The following is a 21397-nucleotide window of genomic DNA, read 5'->3' as shown; positions in this document are numbered from 1 at the left end:
ATTATTCGAACATGATATTATTGTATTTTGCAATGATAATTATTTAAATAAGGTATGCATATGTTCACATTAATTATACATGTAGAGTGGCGTCATACTACTCGGGTCATGTATAAAGGAGTGATTATTGCATCGATCCGGATACCGAACGTGTCCAGAGACCAATAAAAACACGCCATATCACTGGGCGCTCGGTACCGCGCTCGGTACTGACCGCGGTACCACTCAGTACTCTCGGTACGCTGTCCGGACAGCCTGGACAAAATAATTTTTCTGGAAACAAATCATTTGAATATTTAAGGCTAATGTCATTATCAAGTTCAACATTTGAGGCAATGACATAATAGTTGACATTGTTGAGCTTTACATTGATTAGTATTTGACAAATATGTTGTTGAAAATCAATGTAAATGTGGACCTTTTAATTGTCTCTTTAAATTTGGCCATTGGAATTTTTCTTTCTTCTAGAAAACTTTTAATTTTCCTTTAGTTTTCAGTTTGGACGCTAAATTCATAATTACAAATTGAAATTACACATGTTCTTGCACATATTTCAAAGGCTGCAACAATTATTTTAGAGTTGCAACAAATTTCCTATCCCAAATACTTTTCCTTCTACATACGCAACATGTTTGAATGATCATAAGAGTTTTAAATCTTGTAGGCCTTTGCTCTTTAGGCTTCGTTTGAGATTGTTTTCTTATTACTTTTTACAACAACTCTCTAGCACAAATTTTTTTTAAAAACAATGAAAAAATAGTGGTCACAAGTTGTCACCGACTTTATTTGGAACAGCTTTTTTATTCTTTTTTAAAGCAGATTTTCTAGTACAAAAATATTAATTTTTGTACTAGAAGGTTGTTTTAAGAAATTTAACAAAAAGCTGACGCAAATGAAGCTTTAATCTCAATATATATCATATTTTTTGTTGATTAGTTTAGTTTGATCTCTTTTTTTTTTTGTATTAACTATGATTCAGTTGTTTTCTTAATATTGATGAGAATGATTTGAATCCTAATGATCTTCAAACAAGATTCGAACATGATCGTAATCTTATTGGAATATGATTCAAACCATATTAAAACCTTATTCGAATCTTCTTTGAGCTTATGTCTTTTAAGGACATTAAATAAACTGTTCGATATTAAGGCTTCGTTTGGAAAAAAATTTTCATTATTTTCTAAAACAGCTTTTTAGTACAAAAATTTTTAATTAAAAAAAATTTAACTAAAAAGTTATTTTAAGAAATAGTAAAAAAGTCATCCCAAACGAAGCATAAAAATGGGAATGTTTTGATCTAAAATAAACTTGCAGATATATTTTCTTAAAAAAATAAATAGCGAACAGATTTTTAAAATTTCAACTATTATGGAGATATCTTTTTAAAATGCTCCAAATAACAAACGAATAACGAGCTCTTAATGCTTTTTTTCTATGAATATAATTGAGAATTCATTTATGAAATGTTGAAAATAAAATTATATTAAAAAAAGTTGTTGAAATTTAAATATTCCTAGCATTTTTTTTTCCAATTCCATCCTGTTATTTGTCAAACCTCGATGCTTAACCCTCATCTGTTTTACGGAGTAGAAGGCAAAGCTTCTCTGCTTTTAGATATTGAGTATCACAGTTCTTTTTTTTTTTAAGCATTGCTTCTCTTTTTCCTATATTTTTCACTTCCCAATAGGAATTACAACTTATGCTTTGCTTGAGAGTTGAGATAGCTTTCTTACTGTTTTGTTTGCTAGTAAATAAACTAATCTTCATTTACTTTACAGACAATACAAGATCGTCTGCTATTATGGAGAATCAATCATATACATTAGTATGGATATTGGTTATCTGAGGAAGGTAGACTAAAATGGGTAATATTAACTGATTTCATGAGCCGTTGATAGAATGAGAATGATGAGCTCTAGCTTTATCTTATTTAATCTGGACACATGCTTGTGATTTGCTTGCCGAGGAAATATTAACGCTAGAAGATGAAAGTTTAGAGACAAATGCAGGAGTGTTCAAGGTGATCATGGGGCCTGAAACCCTAAGAGAGTACGAACACAATGGTTTGGGATAACTCAAATATGATATTTCCCTCAAAGCACCACCACTTTAGACGGCAACATCAGCGGTATGTAGTATATTTACTCGCTTTACAAGATCTGAGGAGCAAATGCAAACACTTCAAATTAAAATAAGACAGTTTACGCAGTAGTATCAGGGACATCATTCACCTCCAAGAAGCTCAATTATGATAAGTAAATCTAAGCTAGAATGTTATTTTTATTTATAGTTTGTCTTATCAGTATTATTAGGGAGGCAATGATTAGTTCTTACCAGAATGATTTTGAAAGCAAGATAGAAAGAAAAGGAAAAAAGGACTAGGAATTGGATGTTTGATTTTTTCATATTTGAAGTACTTTTTGTTAGCAAAAAACTGAACCGCTAATTGAAATTCAAGGATAAATGATTTTAGTTTGAATATTGTATGAATTCCAAAACATCTCTTTTAAATGTGATTAGTATCTCTTTGAGATGCATTCAATTCACCATATCAAAAAAATTATCAATTATTTTTGTTGCTTATAATATCATTCTTTTAATTTTTGACCTATTGGACATAAGATTTATATATTGATAATATCCACACAATTTATATTTGTACAATGTTCTTATTGATTTTTACAATTTGATCACAAAATTAGTTTTTGTAATCCTATTTTTTTCCTTGTGTGATAGGATTAGTAGTGATTTTAACCACGGCTAGATTACAATATTGCAACAGTTTTAATCATTGCTAGATTATAGAATTGCAGCAGTTAAAACCACTACTAATAACCATTGCTAGATTATAGAATTGTAGCAGTTAAAAAATCACTTCTAATGTCCATATTTGAAGCAGTTTACAAACCGCTGCAGAATGCCCTCTTAGCGAATACAAATATAGCATATTTATAACTGTCATTAAACTGTTGCAAGGATTTTTATAGTTTTTTAAACTTATATCATGTTAACATACATGCATAAATTTGAAGACCAAATAAGGCTTTATTTAGGATAACTTTCTTATTGTTTTATTTTTTAAAACTGCATCCATAATTTTTATTTGACCATTATTTCTTCACTACTTCTAATAAATTTGTGTGCTAGGAAGATGCTTTCTACAACAACTTATAATTTCAAAAACACTACTTTCTCCACAGCAATTTTACAACAATCTTTATAAAAAGCTGCAACTGTTCCAAACAAGCTTAAGTTTCATGAGAATTTAAAATATTTATCAGTAGAAAGAGGATGAAATGAGAAATAACGCTAAGTATTTATTCTTATCATTAGTAGCCATGAACATGCAACAACTCATGCAAATAAAACATTCTATGATATCCATTACTATTGATTTTGAAAATGTATTTTTATAAATTAAGAATGTCGATTGGACTTAGCTTGAAAGTGAAGCCAAAATTCATTCAAGTTGAAATCAAAACTTATTTTGGTTTTAAGTATGTGTTGAAGGTCATGCTCTTGCATTCAGAGGCATCGTAAGAGGAGGCTCTACACGTAGAGAGATAGTGGCTTTGAGTGTAGAGAGAGGGACAAAAGCAAATGTGCACGTGGTGTATTTGGAATTCGTTCAAATCAGGATATTTTCAAATGCACTAAAAATGAACCAAATAAGAGATTTCAAAACCCTAAAAATCTTTTTTTTTTTTATTCTTCCAACTAAACACCTAAAATTTGAAAACTCCCACATTTGATTTAATCAATACTCTTAATACTTGCAACTAAATGTCCCCTACAACAAATTTGAAAAGGCTACATGGAAGAAGCTTCTTTTATAATGTTGATTGTCAATTAAAATTTTGAAAGTGAAAACAAAATTTATTTAACTTAAAAGTTTAAGTTTTAAAAAATTGAGCCAAATTCAAATTAAAATTAAGCAAATATTCCCTAGAAGTCTTAATTTTTTTTCCATTTTACTTTTACTTTAATATGAAGTGTACATAAATACATAGATATATATAATCCCAAGTAATATATGTGTTAGATTTGATTTTATCTGTGAATGATACCTAACCTTAATTACTAAAAAGTTACATTGAGGTGAAAGTTGACTAGGCTAAGTAGGTTTAAAGTATGGAGAGTGTATATGTTGTGGGTCTTATAAGTGTAAAAAGAAATCTAAAGAAAAAACTCAAAAATAGGATATCAAAAGTGCCACACAGATTTAGAAATATTCAATAGAGTCGTCCAAAATATTCAAAAGACCCCAAATACCTCTTCACTCTATATTTATAAGGTTTGTATAGATACAAAAAAAGCTATATGTGACAATCCAAAATTTTCAAAAAACTTTTTTTAAAAAATGAAAGTCTGAATTTTTATTTGAATCAGAGTGCTTTCGGCATTGTGCTTGGTAGAGCTAGACTCAAGAGTACATCGACACCTGAAATTACCATCGTGACATTAGATGCTCTATTCTATATTAATTCTGAATTCAACTTGTAGCGCATGAGGTGTTGGGTCAGAGCAATGCGGTGCTAGACATATATTTTTTATTCTAAAATCCTAAGCACTAAAAGCCACCAACTGCTTCCTTCTCCTCCATTTTGGGTGGCTTACTATGGAAGAAGAGAGGAAAAGGGGGAGGAAGAGGAGAGAGAGAGAGAGAGAGAGAGAGAGAGATATATATATATATATATATATATATATAGTATTTTATATAATTAAGTATTTTATGTTTTATTTCATATATGAAAGTTATGATTGATACAACATATATAAGATAAATGTGCCATTTATATGCAAGCAAAAAAGGTTGGTTGTTAAAACATAATGTTCTACACAGGACAAGAGGGTTGGTTGATATGCTTTCATTTAAAGATGATTTGTGGTGTTATCCCTGAATATAGCCTGTAACTTATGACTGATTATGCCAATGAGCAGAGAATGACAACTCTTAATAATTTATTGAATGCTACTTATAATAATGATGATAAAGATGATGCAATGATAATGATAATGATGAAATGATACAATGAATATAAATGAAAGAATGAAAACACCACATTAAAGCTAGATGTCCATCCTTGCTGAATCACATACTGATGCATACATACATTAATTAATAGCATTGATAGATAAATTAGTGATGTATACGCATATATAGCATTTGAATGGTTATATGCACTAATTTCATATAATAAAATAATTGATGAGATGAACTATATTGATGAAATTGATACATGTATGTTCATGATATAAAATATCGATTTATTGATCATTGATTAATTACTTTTTGACATATTTATGTTCTCACACATATTTTTTATTTATGATTTAAGCATGTTGATTCTTTTACTTTTTATTATAGATCATATTAAATCATGCTATTAATGATTGATCATTGATGATATTGAACATTATTGATTTTATTAACTGAGATTAGCATGCATATTAATTCCTTAAATATTTTATTGAAGCTTTAGTGAGTTTTGGTTTCTGTTGGGCTTTATGATATCATTATGTGGTTTTATTGATTTTAGATCAGGGAAGGGGTTAAGACTTTGTGTAGTGAGGTGGACTGAAATATTTTTGTTTCTTCTTTTGTTTTGTATTTTTGTTGTATTTTGTAGTCAAGATATATTGATAAACTTATTGATTGTTAGTGATCTTCTAGCTATTATAAATATAATTTTGGTGAATAAATATATTGAAATATTTCTTTACATATGATATTCAATTATTTTTATTGGATATATTGATTTATATTAATGGTTTATAGAAGCTCTAGTAAATGATTAAAAAGATGAGTTAGATAATTCTTATAATTTAGATCTTGGGGTGTAACAATACTGTTACAATTCTTATAACTTAGTAGTATTTTTATTTGAAGGAGGAGAAGAGAGATGGTGGATATGATAATAACAGGGACAATGTAAGTAAAAATGAATGCAAATATCACTTGGGCAGAATTCATTGCTGTTTTGTAAGATTTGTACCTCCATTAGCTCGATAACAAATACAAGAGGATTTTATGAGACTGGAGCAAGGCAATAGAATAGTGATACAAGACAAAGTTGAATGCACTATGTTGGCAAGGTATGCTCCATAGTTGATCAATACATTAGAAGATAAATGTTACATTTTTTAGAGGAATCAGGGATGAGCTGACACATCTGTTAGTTCCACTAAGGATTCAAGCATTTTTAATTTAGTAAAGAAATTAGCTAGATTAATATAAAATGATTTGGCAATTCTAGCATTTAGAGAGGATATGAGTAGGAAGAGATAATGAGATGACATGACTAGAGGGGATGGAAATGAGAGGAAGAATAGATTTTCTGATATTAGGAAAGGATCTGAGGCCTTTATTGAAAGTGAATCGGAGTATACCCAATGTGGCAGGAGGTATACTGGACAATGCTTTTTAGGACTAGATAATATTTTAGATATGGACAATAAGGACAATGAATTGTTGAATATCCACAACACTGACAATAAATAAGATCAAACTTTAGAGTGGAACAATCTAAGCAAGGTTATAGACAAAGGATTGTATAACCCATATATATTGAACGATTTATGAGTAAGACATATGGAAGAGGAGCTAGTGGAAGTCAAAGGGATCCTACTTATTATATTATGACATCACTAGCATCAATTTGACCTGGAGTTTACAGTCTGATTAAGCGGGATGGTAGGAATGTACTTGGAGGATTTACTGGTAGAATTATATCCAAAAATTATTTTATTTAACTTTGATTGATCTTTAGTATATATTTAATTAATATCATTACATAATATATTCAATGACGTATGATTGAATGATATGCATAAATGTATGAATGAGTTGCCGTATTAAAATTTTGATTTATCAAATGTTATGATTGATGAGTTCCTAATGACTATTTTATTTAATTTGTTAATGATTGTATCGATTTAGTTTTCAACTTTATTTTATAATTAATTTATTTTTATGAAATAATTTTTATCATGATTTATTTTTTTGTCTCATTTGTATAGCGACAACGGAAATGCCAGGGGCAACATTATTTCAAACATGGAGAGATTGTAATAGCCCATATTCAACAATCAAATAATATTTTAAAGTCATTATAAGTCTAATCTACAAACCATCTTTATCATAATATAAATATTATTATGATTTAATTATAATAACTTTCACCTAATTTTATAGGCAGTATATATATGAAAACAATAAATTTTTTATTTAATTATAATTCCTTAAAAAATTGACACATAGGTACAAATGAATTTTTTTAGGATCGTTAGGTGTTTGTTTTACAAACTAATTCCACCAGAGCATTCTAAACATACTGTGTTATTTTATGGATAATCTTTTAATATTTTTAAGAGCTTTGAATTTGAAGATATAAAAAGATTTATAAGAATTTTATGCTTAAATTAAAAAAAAAAAACATAATTACCGATGCTTCCTTAAGCTATTTTTACTATAAAAAAAATCTGTATTCACTTACAGATCTTATCAAAAGTCCATTTCCTATAAACTGAAGAAGAGAGAAGAAGAAGAAGAAGAAGAGAGAGGGAGGAGAGGAGAGAGAAAGCTAGGTTTATGAGTCTTAGAGTAGTTTTTGCCGGTTGCTCTAGTTAGAAAAATTGCTCATCTCAAAGTAGCTATTGATATTCTACCTCTGATTTTACTTGTTTTGCTTATTTTGTATTTTTTTAATTTAATTTGAGCAGAATTTACAAAAGTTGTAATATCTCAATTTTTTTGCAAATTTCTACCGTATAATTTTTAATATGTTTTATTCTTAATCATTCTACACATATTGACTTAAACATACTAAATTTTTATGGTGTAAATTGATACTTATAATTTTTTGAAGTTAATGAATAGTATATACATTCCTCAGCATTTCATAGATTATTATATTTCATACATGATATTCACTTGCTTAGAGTATTTGATATGATTGATCTATGATAAATATTATATTTGTATGTTAATATTGGTTGACTATTAAAATAATAATACTTTTTACAGGAGGGTGGACCAAAATGCTTTCCTTAGAATAAAGGTTTGTGGTATAATATTGGATGTTAGTTGTAGCTGATTGACTGATTATGCCGACATGTAAAGATTGATGACTCTTTATTGATTCATTGAAAGTCATATGTTAAAGAAGATTAATAGCAATAATTAAAAGACGTGGTTGATAGATAATGATGATTTATATGAAAGATGAAAGGATGAAAACACCACTTTAAAATTGAATGTTCTGCCTTCTTATTTATAATTATATCCATATTTATATTTACATGATAATATATATAAGATTAATAGAAATATTGAGAATGATATAATAAGATATATCATATGATAGGTATATTATTTGATATTGATTGTACAATTAATAATAATTTTAATTTTATTATTGATTAATAGATAATCTCTTTTTTAAATTACACAATATTCGATATAGGCAGACCAAATTGCCCCTCTAATAAACAATCAACATATTCAAATTGCCAACTGTTATCTGTACAGTCGCGTTGTAGTTAAAAATTTCAAGTACATGGGCAAGCAAACATCATAAAGGTTCTAGTTTTACCATCTCTGTACTTTCTAGATTCCAGATAGCGGTCGTGATTGAGAGGAGGGAGAGAGAGAGAGAGAGGGAGAGGATAGAGGGAAACACGATTGCCAAGTTCCTCTTCCTCTCTCTCTTCTGTGTTCTGCTGCTATCTTACGATTTCAGCCCCCTTTTGCACTTAGCAAATGGCGTTGGAAGCCTTCGTATCTTCAATTGATTGGGATTTGGAATCATATCCAGCCTACGAGGATTTCTTCGTCCTGCCCTTCCTCGTCCTCTTCTTCCCCTGCGTTCGGTTTTTTCTTGATAGATTCGTGTTCGAGGTTAGTGTTTCCGAAGCTCCTTTCTTTGTTTCTGATTGAGACTGAAATTTTTAGAGAAATCAACACTGTTATGGAAAAACTGCGGACTGGTTCCGTTTTTGTGAGTTTTTATTGATTTCTATTGCTGAAATGGTGGGTTTGGGCTGTTAGTGTGATTAATTTTTCTGATCTGTTATGATTGGGGATGAATGCCCTATCAAATTCGGGAGAGTGGAGTAAGATTGGAAGAGATTTATTGCTAGAAATTTGTGATTTTTAAAAAAAAATCAGTTGATTAGGAAAGGTAGCAATTTGATTAGATAGGATCTTAATTAGAAGTGAATTATAACTGCAACAATATAGGCATGGAAAAAAGCCAGGAGATAACTTGCTTTTTAGTCGGATGGTAGGGCATATGCTATTTTTTGCCATTTGGCAGCTGCAAAGATGCTTCAGTCGTGCGGGAAACTGAAATGTTCTCCTATTTTTTGGTTTTTGCGAAGAGTTTGTAACTTATCTACTTTGTTTTAATTGGCCGCTCCATCTTTAAATCCAACATAATTATTTGGGTTAACTTTTCTAACGGTATCATGTGATTGTGAAGCGAAAGTTAAAAATTACTAAACAATCTGTTTGCAATCTGAATTTAGGGTTCCAGCTTCAATGTATTTTCTGCTATATGCAAGCATGGTTTGTCCCAGTATGATAGCTGTGAGTCTTGTATGGTAGTTGCATTTTATCACAAATTTTCATCAATTACCAAAGGGAGACGTCAGGGCAGCACCATTTTTGTCTGAGTTTAAATGTATGTAATTTGCCTTCTTGTTTTTATGATCTTCTGTGTACGGAGACCTCTTCATTCACTCTTTCAGGCTACTCTTCTCCATATGTAAGCGGAATTTTAAGTGAATGTTTGGTGAAGACTTCAACAAACTGCCATTTTTTAATTGCTGCAGTGACTTTTATTTGTTATGTGGGTGTGAATGTTAAGATTTATTGAATGCATTGTTTTTCTTGCCAAATAGTCATTAAAATTACATCAACTGTTGCTTTTACAATCATTTTGAGAGTTTTTTAATGAGAGTTTTTTTGGAACCACCCAACATGGGTGGGAGTTGAACCTTGAAACCTCATCACCAAGATATATGTAATTTTGCCAGAACTTGTTTGAGTGGTATTGCCTTTGATCTCTTTAGTGGAAGTTCAAGGTTTGAACCCTTACAAAAACTCATGTGCGAATATCTAGGATTGATGGTTATTTATCATTGCTACAATTAGAAAATCCTAGTTAGGGAGGCTATGCTTTGTCGATTCATGTGTTGGGTGACACATAAGTCATTCATAACTAACTTGAGTGTGGTAGAAATGATAATGTAGATATGTGGTAGAACTAAAGATATAAATGCTTATGTTGGAGGAATTGTTTGAGTTGCACTTGTTGAAGGAAATGTAGTTGTGAATTGATGCAAGTTCTTTAGGCTTGTATAATGGTGGATAGAAGTTGCAATAGAATGAGTAGATATAATTAATATGTACAAATTATTATAGAGAACGTCTCTAGAAATTGTTCAAGAAGACTTATGCAAACATATAATTGCACAAATTATAGTAACACCTCTTGTAGTTTATTAACCGGTTGGATCGAATGGATAAAAGGTGCAAAAAAGGCATTAGATATAATTAATGTGTACAACTTTGGAAAGAGAATTTGTCTAGAAATTGTTCAAGAAGACTTGTGCAAACATAATTACACAAATTACTGTAAAATATTTTGTGTTTCTCAGTTGGATTGAATGGAGAAGGATGATTCATTAACAAGACATCAAATCTTTGGGATAGGGCTTATGAAGATGATGGTGATTTAATATTGCTGTACTTTGTAATCCAACATTTTGGCTACTAATGAATCCTTCATCTGACTGGACGGTTATACAAAGCTGATGATGTTGACATAGAATAATATTAGTTCCTTTGCATTTTTTGTGACTTTTTAAATATTAGGATGAATAAAGGGTTTCAACCCAAAGACCATTTGCTAGGTGGGCTACTGCACATCTTAGCAGCTAATGAGCCAGTGCACTAGTTCTTAATATTGGTTTCAGGAAGCTTCTCTTTATCCTTGATTTACCATGTAATAAAACTCAGGGAAGAACTCTATCTACCTATCCTTTTCATAATATCCCTACATTCCCATCGGTCCTATCAATTAGCATTATGGTTTTTGTCTAGGAATATATTTCTCAATGTTTCAAGGCCTTCAAAGGCCTCTTTGATAAGAGTAGCGAGTATGCTCTTGGCTATTATTAGAGAACACTTTGAGGAGTGGCTCGGCTAATTCTCTTCCGTTTATCCTACCATTAAAAATGGTGTTAGTTATTGCTAAGATAAAGTCAAGTACTTGTTTACATTTAGTACTAAAACATTAAACAAAGTCTGTTGTCCTTGTCATCTCTTATGTCTATCTAATGAAAGTCATCATTGGGTGAACCTAAGTTTCAATTGTGCAATTTGATAAAAATTTTAGTTCAACTTCTATTTTTGGTTTTGGCTTTAATTTATATGTTTTTTATTTGTGTAGAAAGTTGCAAACCGTTTTGTACTCGGAAGCAAGTTTGAAAAGGTTGATTCAGAAACAGAAGAGGGAAGAAAAAAGATTAGAAAATTCAAGGAGTCAGCTTGGAAATGCTTGTATTTTCTTTCAGGAGAACTGCTATCTCTTTATGTTACTTACAATGAGCCATGGTTCAAAGACACAAGATATTTTTGGGAAGGACCTGGAGATCAGATTTGGCCTGACCAAAAGATAAAGTATATTTACAAAATCTATTTGAGTTTATTTATACAAATTCTATTTTCTAGTTTTTTTTCTTATTCAGTTCGCTTCTCTTTTTTTCAGGTTAAAACTTAAGGCTTCTTATATGTTTGCTGCTGGATTTTACACATATTCAATATTTGCATTGATGTTCTGGGAAACAAAGCGATCGGACTTTGGTGTCTCTATGTCTCATCACGTTGCAACTGTTGTGCTTATAATACTGTCTTACATATTCAGGTGTGCTTACTATTAAACCTTTGCACTGCTTGCTCTTACTAATGCTCATTGCCATGCCTGTTTTTCTTAAGATTGTTTCTTCCACAATTGGATCTTGGTTGACTAATGTCCATCTAGATTTTTCTTTTTCAATTGTATTGTTCGAACTATGCAGCTGATATGTACTTTGTTGCATATGTAGAAATAATGAAGATGCTTGTTTTATGAGGAGAAAAATTCATTCTCTATGCAACAAAATTTTAAGACAATATTCGAAGTTGAGATTGAGATCAATAATGCCAGTGTACAATTGAAGTATTAAAGTTAGTTGTTTTTTATCATGATAGTGTCATTGATGATCAATGAAAATATCTAGTTATGATAGGTTTAAATCTGGGTATGATAGGTTTATGTATCTGAATGTATTATACTGGAGAATTTGGTGATACATATGAAGATAAAACTTCTAAAGATAATATAAAATGATGACGTGCTTTAAGAAGGTTGGCATATGAATATTATTTCAGGAAATTAATCTAAATATGGTTAGTGGAGTATTTTTATTTTGTCGTGCCTTGCATTAGTGCATTGATTCTCATATGACCTTTATCATTTATAGAGGGGTCCTCTATTTAATATTACACATGAAGTAATTTGTTTTCTTTAACATGTTATCAGGATAGCATTAGTCCTATTCCTAGCTGCGAATCTCCTTCCTTCATCCTCCTTAATCTTGTCTATGGTCCCTAACATGATCCCCCTTTTCTAGTTGCTAACACCCATTACCTCACTCGACCACACCCTCCTCTTATCTATAGCCTCTGTGCTTCTGCACCAGCACACCCTAATGCCCACAATATTAAGTTCCATAGTGCCCTTGTTGGATTGGTCCATTCTTATATTTGGGTCATAATCATGGTTTGTTTATTAAGGTATATTTTTGAAGTATTATTTGTATTTTTCACTATCCGTTATAACATAAAAAATAAATTTTTATTACAGTTAAAACTCTTCATATTGATAATGCTTTGGACTTTATGCATTGTCAATTTATCTCATTCTAATGAATTATTCATCAACCTTTATGTCCCTATCTGCCTCAATTGAAGAATTTTTAGTGGGTCAGGTTATACCGAGCTATACAAATCAGTACCGAGCTAATACCGAGCAGGTTGAATGATCGGTACTAGGAAGTAATAAGTAGTTTTTGCTCGGTACAAATGTACTAGGAGTTTATACCAGCTTATATTGACCAGGTTGAATGATCGGTACTACGAAGTAATATCTTGTATTTGCTCGGTATAAGTTGTATTTGCTCGGTACTACTTCATAAGTATTTTGTGTAAATAGTTCATACCGAGCAACATTGTCTGGTACCGATCAGTACCGAGTCATGTCAAACTGTACCGAGTGACATGAAGCAGCAAATTTTTTTTTTTTTAAAATCAAACATTATAGATAAGGAATTACTTGTATTAAATCAGAAAACGCTTCATCAACATTCAACGTCGGAGTTTCCTCGAAATCTTCAAAGTCTTCCAAAGCCAAAACTACATTCGTACCTTTCATCTCCTCGAACACTTCACGGTTTCTTTTCCTGCAGTATATGAACCCTAAAGACTGTATAACATCTTAGGTTTAATACCCAAAAGCTTATTATACCTGTGGTAAAAGCCGTGTATTTTTTTACTTTTCGCGCCCAATTCATATACAACGAGACGGGCACGCCCGAAATATTTTTAAAAACGTGCAAAAGAATATGGGTTGCCATTGGGTCATTCCGGGTTATCGGACTACTACGTGGCGCCGCATTAGCGCATACCGAACGTAGAGCAGCGTCAGGTAACCTGACCCACTAAAAATTCCTCCTTGAGAGCTTGGAATTTCAAGGCGGATACAGTCAGTTGGATAGTAATTTAATTCTTTTCAATTGACATTACAAGTAATCCTATAGAAACATCTTCCAAATTATAAAGAGCCGTTAAACAACAATGTTTTGTTCATATTTAAACCATATACAAACTAGTTCTATTTCATGCATTTCAAACAACTAATTAAAATCAGATACATAAGTTCTTTAATACCTTTTTTTCACACTTCTTCTCCTGTGCAAAAAATTTTCTTTGTCACTTATTTTATTTAGAGGCGCCTTTTCTTGAAGCATGAAAATTTTATATTGAGTTGAGTCACAAAAGCTCAGTGAATAATTATAGTTTTATAATATAATAATTTCAAAAATCAAAATAAAGTATATGCACATCATCATATATAATCATTGACATTTCATTTAAAAGAAATTTAAGCAAGCATATTTATCATTAATTGAAGTAAAATAAAGAGTTATTTTGTAAAACATGACATTTTATAAGAAAATTATCACAACATATCTTTTTAATATAACATACATCATAGGAGCATCGTCTGCAATTTGTACCGAGTAATGCACAATCATTTTCATTTATATTTTATTTTCAAACCTTTTCCATTTCATGCATGCGGTATACTGCTTCTCTAGTTAGTATCATAGTAAGGTGAACTCCTTAATTCATCATGCATCTACATTTCTTTTTTTTTCTTTCATTCATCATATATATGAATGTACTTTTAAAATTGATAAACTCATGTGATTGAAATAAATTGCATTTTATCTAACATCTTTTATTGTATAAAGATATTTATGCGTGGAAATAAAGCATTCTTTTCATCCAATGACATCATTAACAGTATTCATTGGCAGATGAAAGAACGTGTCATTCATCGTGTTATACTTGAAATAAGAATTGTAAATTGCCAAAAGTAAAAATATAATTGCTTACCTCAGCTTTGAAGATTTTGCTATGCTCTGTTAATCTTTAAGCTCCACTTTATTTCAGTGCGTAGAATCAAAAACAATTTCTTATAAAATGTCTATGTAATTTAACTATACTTATTTGTTATTCCTTAAATTTGATCTCATTATTTAATGATGTTTTTCTTCTCTTCAAATATATAAATTTTATTTACCTCATCTCTTTCTTTATTTAAATAATTATTTACAATCTCTTGATTATTGCTTTAACCTAACATTATACGCAATATATATTTTCTTAATTTTTATTTATTCCCACAACATAATATTTTAGTTAAAAATTACAATTATATATCATCATAGTTAAATCACAAAATCTCTTCGTCATGTAAACTGCCAACTTACAACCCTAGTATTTCTATGCTAATTTTATAATATAAAGACAATTTAAATTCCATTTTTTTTTCTTTATAAAATTCAACTCTTAAAATCTTGAGAACAACATATATCATGGAATAAAATCTTAACTTTCCAATTTTCTCAATAATTTTTTTTAAAAATCTTCTTATTTAATCAGACTTCACATATTCTTCTTCTTTTGCATAATCACCACCTCTTGAATTACACTTTTCCCACTTTCCAAAAATCTGACACAATTTTTTGTGATTAGAACATCAATCTAGGGCTTACAAAAATGAAACAATAAAATTTTTAAAGTAACTTTCTGATTTCATATGTAAAGAAAGGCAAAATGAATACATTCTCAAAATCTTAAGTTAATTATGTAAAATCAACGAATCTCCTTTCTCTCGCTTGTTCATTCTACAATCTCTATCTCTATACCTCTGGCTTTCACCCTTTCTTTGGATTACCCGTTGCTCTTCGCACATGCTTGTACCCTTACTCAATCTCTGTATGAGATGGAATTGAATCATTAGTCCCTTTGATCCGATGCAGTCGATTCAACATTTTTTCCCTGGCTTTTATAATCTCTTCTTATAAAATAATCATCTTCAAAATTAAATATACCTTAATTAAATAGATATGGATATCATTCATGTATTTTTGATTCATTAAAAAAAAATGTATTTTTGATTCATTCTCCTATATAACATCTCTTTGTCCTATGTTTTCATAGAATTTGAACAAATGGAACGCCTCGATTGTGGATTCACTTTGCATCATAGCTCAATATCTTCTCAAGTTCTTCTATATATTATTGAACCCAGTGACAACTCATACTAGCTTCATTAGCTATGTATTTTCAAAGTGTAATAGAAATATGAAAGATATTATGTATTCTCTACATTTGTGCTAGTAATACACTCTGTAAGCTACACTTTTAATCATTTCTATAATTTCATACTCTCCCACATATTGCAAAGTTATCTTTCCAATAATTATACACCTTGCATTAGATTGACTTTGATAAATATAAACTCATCAATATTAAATTTAACTAACTCATTTTTAGCATTATAATATTTCTATCGTCCTTCCTGTACGGCCTTCAAAGTGTCCCCTATCAGTCAAATCTTGTTAGCAACATCATCCTTGAAATCAACATCCCTTATTTTTTTATCATGTTTTTGCTCAACATAATGGTGTCCATCATATTCTTCCATAAAGAGCTTCATAGGAAACCATTTCTATTCTTAAGTAAAAGCCATTGTTGTAATCAAATTCTATTAGGGACATATGTGATTTTTAGCTTCCACCAAATCAAGGGCATACAATCTGAATAAATCTTCTAAAGTTTTAATTATCTTTTTGATTAGTCATTAGTTTTAAGCATGCAATGCAGTACTGAAAGTCGATCTGGTTCTCAAAACTTCCTGAATCATCTTTTATTATCTGGATGTAAATTTGTTATCTCTATCTGATGTTATTTGTTTTGGTAGTGTATGCAATTGCATAATCTCATTTACATACAATTTTGCTAAATTCTATACCGAATCAGTTTTTCTGATAGGCAAGAAATATGTTGAATTACCAGTTTATCTTTAATGACTAATATAGTGTCATGGTCTTGCCTAGATCTGGCTAACTCAATTACAAATCCATTGTTATATCATCTCATTTCCATTCTGATATTGACAAATGTTCAGCGTTAACTAATTGACATGTAGGACACTTAGCCAATTCTCAACATTTTTTTTTAGTCTTGGCCACCAAAATATTCCGTTGAGCTTTTGATATATTTTATCACTTTGTGGATGAACTGTAAAGCCAAAAAAATATGCTTCCTGGATAATTTCTTTCCTTAATTAGTAGCATTTTGAATATATATTCTGCCTTTGTCTCTTAATGACTCACCCGTCTATTTCATAATCTTCGAAATAGCCTTCTTTCACTAAACTTAAAATTTTATGGAAGTAGTTAGCACCTTGAACTAGTGAATCATATATTCTTTCTTTCAAAGTGGATTGAATTGTCAATTTGTTCAATAGAATATACTTTTCATCTTTAGAGTTTACCACTAACAATTTTAATGTCTCCATGTCTTTAATTAATTGCTCTTGTAGAATAAGCAATCAATTTGCAGTGCTTGAAGCTTTTATTCTTCTTGCTTTAGCAACCACATTTGCTTTTTTAAGATGATACTATATGCCCAGATTATAATCTTTGATAAGGTCTTGCTATTGCTTCTGTCTTGAATTGAGTTCATTTTGAGTGAAAAGTCCTTCATACTTTCGTGATAAGTAAAAATTTTACACTTGATTCCATGTAAGTAATGTTTTCATCTATGCTGCACAGATACGGACACAGTGACATGGATATGACACCACACGGACACGCGACACATTAATTATTGAAAATATAGGACACGGACACGGGTTGGACACATTATTATAATTTTAATATTTTAAAAATAGTGTATAAAAATTAAATAAGTATAATTTTAAAAATAATTTAGAAAAAAATTAAGTCATTTAACTATAATTTATGCTTAAAATGATTAATATTAGGATGTCGAGAGTCGGACGTCGATGTTGTTTATCAGTCATCGAGAGAGAAGATGAAAATACCTTCACTGCCAAAGAGAAATGAAAATTAGAATATTCGATGAAAGGGGTATTAAGTGCGGGTGATTGATTTGATGTTGTGGATATGAAATAAGGAATTTAATTTTCATATTTTAAATAAGTAAAAATTATAAATACAAGAAATTATATTTTAAAAAATTTCATAAAATATTTAAGATACGTGTCGGACATGCGTTTTCAATTTTTTTTAATATTTTTTTAATCGGACACATTTTCGATGTTTCCGACATGTGTCAGAGGAGTGTAGGACGCGTGTCGTGTCGGATACGGTGTCGGACATTGCACGCCTCTTTCAGGAGAAGTGTCGGTGCATCATAAGTTTTCATATTTTGATTGCAAATATGATTGTTGATAATTCTTGATCATGCACAGGGTGGTTTCCTTTATGGTTATTCAATTATTTTGAAGCAGATGCCATCACTTTATTATGTTGCATCAATATCAATCCCTCATTGATGAGTTATTGTATATCTAGAATTCTTTGTGTGAGAAAATGATTAACATTAGAATAGTCATTAGACAAGTTTTTGGTCTAATTATCCCGTTCAAAATTTTTTGCCTTTTAAGCTATCCTTACTAAATACATAGCGATTGGAAGAATTCCTCAACAAACCTTGTATAGTATACTTCGTGGCTCAAAAAATTCCTTACTTTTATAATTGTAAATGGCCTTAGCCAATCTACAATAGCTTTAATTTTGTTATGATCTATTAAAATACCATCTCCGTTGATTACATACCCAAGAAAAGCCACTCTTTTTAAGTGTTTGTAAAACTACATGTAGATCATTTATGTGGCTGGTTTCAATTAGTGAGTAGACTAGGATGTCATCTACAAATATGATTACAAATATATCCATAACTTATTTGAAAATTCTGTTTATTAAATTCATAAATACTGCCGGAATATTTGTCACTCCAAAAGACATCATCACAAACTCATAATGTCTATATCTTATTTTAAATGCAATTTTGGCCGTCTTTGTCTTTGCATAATTGGTAGTAACCAAATCGTAAATCAATCTTGGAGAAAATTGAAGTTCTCTCATGCTGATAAAAAATATTATTAATCTTTGGCAATAAATACTTATTTTTAATAGTGAGCTTATTTAGTTATCAATAATCAATGCATATTCTGAGCTTTCATCTTCTTTTTTTATAAACAATATTGTAGTTTCGCATGATGATGTGCTAGGCTTGATAATTCATTTCTATAATAATTCCTGTAATTGGCTTTTCAACTTCTATAACTCTTTAATTATCATCTAATGTGGTGCTCTAGCCACAGGCTTTGAACTTGGTAATAACTTAATAGTAAAGTCTATTTCCTTAGTTGAATGATACACAAGAAGTAAATTTTCCCTTAATAAGAAGTATTATCCTGTAAAAAGATATCATGGATACTTAAAAATAATTTTTTTAAAATTAGATCGGCTATTTTTATTCATGAACATGAGGTAAGTCTCTAAGATAGCAAAAGAATGCCTTTCTTGTTCGAAGTCACATTTCGTTCTTCTACGAATGCTTGACTTATTCTTAATTATCAGTATTTTCCTTCATAAAAAATATTTTATTTATCATTTTTAGAAGTTACTATTTATTTAGATCCCAATATATGTTTTGATCGAGGGAAGTGAGTTCTATTAGAACTTAAACTTTAGCTGCATATGGCTTATTGTATATCTTATTTTTGAAGATTTTATGCCTGAGAAAACTTTCAAGTGTGGCTCATAAGCGAACTATATGACAATTTTCAGTCTTTAGTTGAGTAGAGTCAAGTATCTACGGTGAAACCCATAATATTTAACAATTTCACGATCTTCTTTTGATATTTTTAGAATTAAAGGTTCTAAAAGAAATATTTGATGATTAGAGTTTTAGGAAGGGGTGGATACAGAATTGCAGATGCTAAAACTAGTATAACATCTAGGTCTGTGATCAACATTCCGAATATAGTACACTTTATTTTTTTGGATTGATGAGTTTAGTGGACTTCATAGGAGGCTTTCATAAAAACTTGGTGACTCATTCATGACAAAACTAGTCGATCCACATAATTTCTCATTTAATAGCTGTTCATGTATTGGGTGATGGTGTTTGTACAAATAAATATAAGTGCGGAATTCTCTTCTTTGCTTTTATGTTTACCCTATTAATTTTATTTAAATTTTTTTAGGTGGTCCAACTAATTTTATGCATGAAAAGACTAGAGTAGCTCCAATGGCAGATAAGATTAGAGAGATTCACCTTAGATGGTTTGGTCACATAGAACGTCGGCGTTCCGATGACCTGATTAGGAGAGTAGATGCATTAGATTTGGTCTATGTTAACAAAGGCACAAGTAGACCTTAAAAGACTTGATTAAACAATATTAGAAATGATATTTTTTATTATATTTAAATGAGAATTTGACTCTTAACAGGATATATTGGAGAAAAATAATTTATGTAGCCGATCCCATGTAGTGGGACAAAAGCTTGATGATGATGTTGTTGTTGTTGTAGGTGGTCCAACTAGTTCTTTTTCATTTAAAGCCCTGATCAGTGTTATTTCTTCTTATCTAGTCCCAGTATTTATGGTTGATTTACTCCAAAAATATAAGATTCTTTCAAATTGACGTTACATCATGTTTGGGATTGTGAAATAGAATGGGCAACTAATAAGAGAAATTATCTTTCCTAGGTTTCTAACTTTCGTTATATGTTTGATACGTCTCTATTTTACATATCATACATAAATTTACCTTGAATTTTTTTCTCATTTGGGTTTTGCAGCATTTTTCTTCAGTAAACCGATACTGTATAAAGAGCTGGTGGTTAGAGTGAACATGTCAATAAAGAAACCTACAATAGGCATATCCATGAGCTGCAAGTGTAGCTGGAGTTTATAGTGAGCTATTGCGGATTACGAATTGGTTCCCGGAGAAGGAATACAATTAAATTATCAAATGTCTTCTGAAAAGCGTTGGAATAAATAAATGACAGTTGTTTCTCATTTTATAAATTACAATCGCTTGTTCTATAGGTTTCCATAACACTTCTGGAAAACGGCAACTAGCTATGTTGTATGGAAGTTGCTTGTAGCTTTAATAAGCATAGAAGATAGGTGTGTGTAAAAGCAAAGACAGTACATCAGCATATGAAGTATGCTATACTTCATATATCTATTTGACTAAAGGATGGCAAATTAATATGAAATGGCAAGGATATTAGAATAAAGCCTGGTTAATTGGCCAAGTATATAACCGATCATAAATAGTGTTGGAACTAGGGAAGTTTAGATGTGTTTTGTTTAAAAAAATCTGTACAATCAAGGTTTTTTTTCTTGTCATTGCCTGCTTTTCTTTTTTTTCCATTCCTTGTAGTGTATCTGATGAGGTCATCGACAGACATTTTAGGCAGGTTTATCGGCGAAGGAATCGTAGATCGCCGGCTACGATCGGGAGTTTATATTTTTGATGTTGTCATGTCTTTTATGTTATTTTATTTTATTCGTCTTTTATTTCATGCACTAGTGACGATTTCGCCCTTATGATGGCGTAGTGTTTGTTGTAGCCCAAGGGGCATGTGAGTCTTTTTTCTTTTCATGCTTTGAGACCTTTATAAAGGGGTCTCCTTTTATTGTATGAGGTTAATGCTTGATTAATAAAATTCT

General features: G+C 30.5%; 1 protein-coding gene across 1 annotated transcript; it reads left to right on the top strand.

Moving 5' to 3' along the window:
* Positions 1 to 8609: 8609 nt before the first annotated feature.
* LOC110109282 (ASC1-like protein 1) lies at positions 8610 to 20980 on the top strand. The gene is made up of 4 exons (XM_020840267.2): positions 8610 to 8899; positions 11457 to 11686; positions 11775 to 11930; positions 20518 to 20980. The coding sequence occupies exons 1-4, from the start codon at positions 8762 to 8764 to the stop codon at positions 20531 to 20533; spliced, it is 540 nt and encodes a 179-aa protein (XP_020695926.2). The 5' UTR covers positions 8610 to 8761; the 3' UTR covers positions 20534 to 20980.
* Positions 20981 to 21397: the final 417 nt, after the last annotated feature.

Source organism: Dendrobium catenatum, unplaced genomic scaffold (assembly GCF_001605985.2).
Source record: "Dendrobium catenatum unplaced genomic scaffold, ASM160598v2 original_scaffold_98264, whole genome shotgun sequence".
Classification (NCBI taxonomy): Eukaryota; Viridiplantae; Streptophyta; class Magnoliopsida; order Asparagales; family Orchidaceae; genus Dendrobium; species Dendrobium catenatum.
Note: the sequence above shows the minus strand (reverse complement) of the source record. Positions and strands in the feature narration are given on the sequence as shown.

What these genes read in the sequence shown, in the direction of transcription:
- LOC110109282 (XM_020840267.2), top strand. Translation starts at nt 8,762, where the DNA reads ATGGCGTTGGAAGCCTTCGTATCTTCAATTGATTGGGATTTGGAATCA. An exon ending in TTGATAGATTCGTGTTCGAG is followed by an intron (nt 8,900 to 11,456) that starts GTTAGTGTTTCC and finishes TTATTTGTGTAG; the next exon opens with AAAGTTGCAAACCGTTTTGT. An exon ending in TGGCCTGACCAAAAGATAAA is followed by an intron (nt 11,687 to 11,774) that starts GTATATTTACAA and finishes TCTTTTTTTCAG; the next exon opens with GTTAAAACTTAAGGCTTCTT.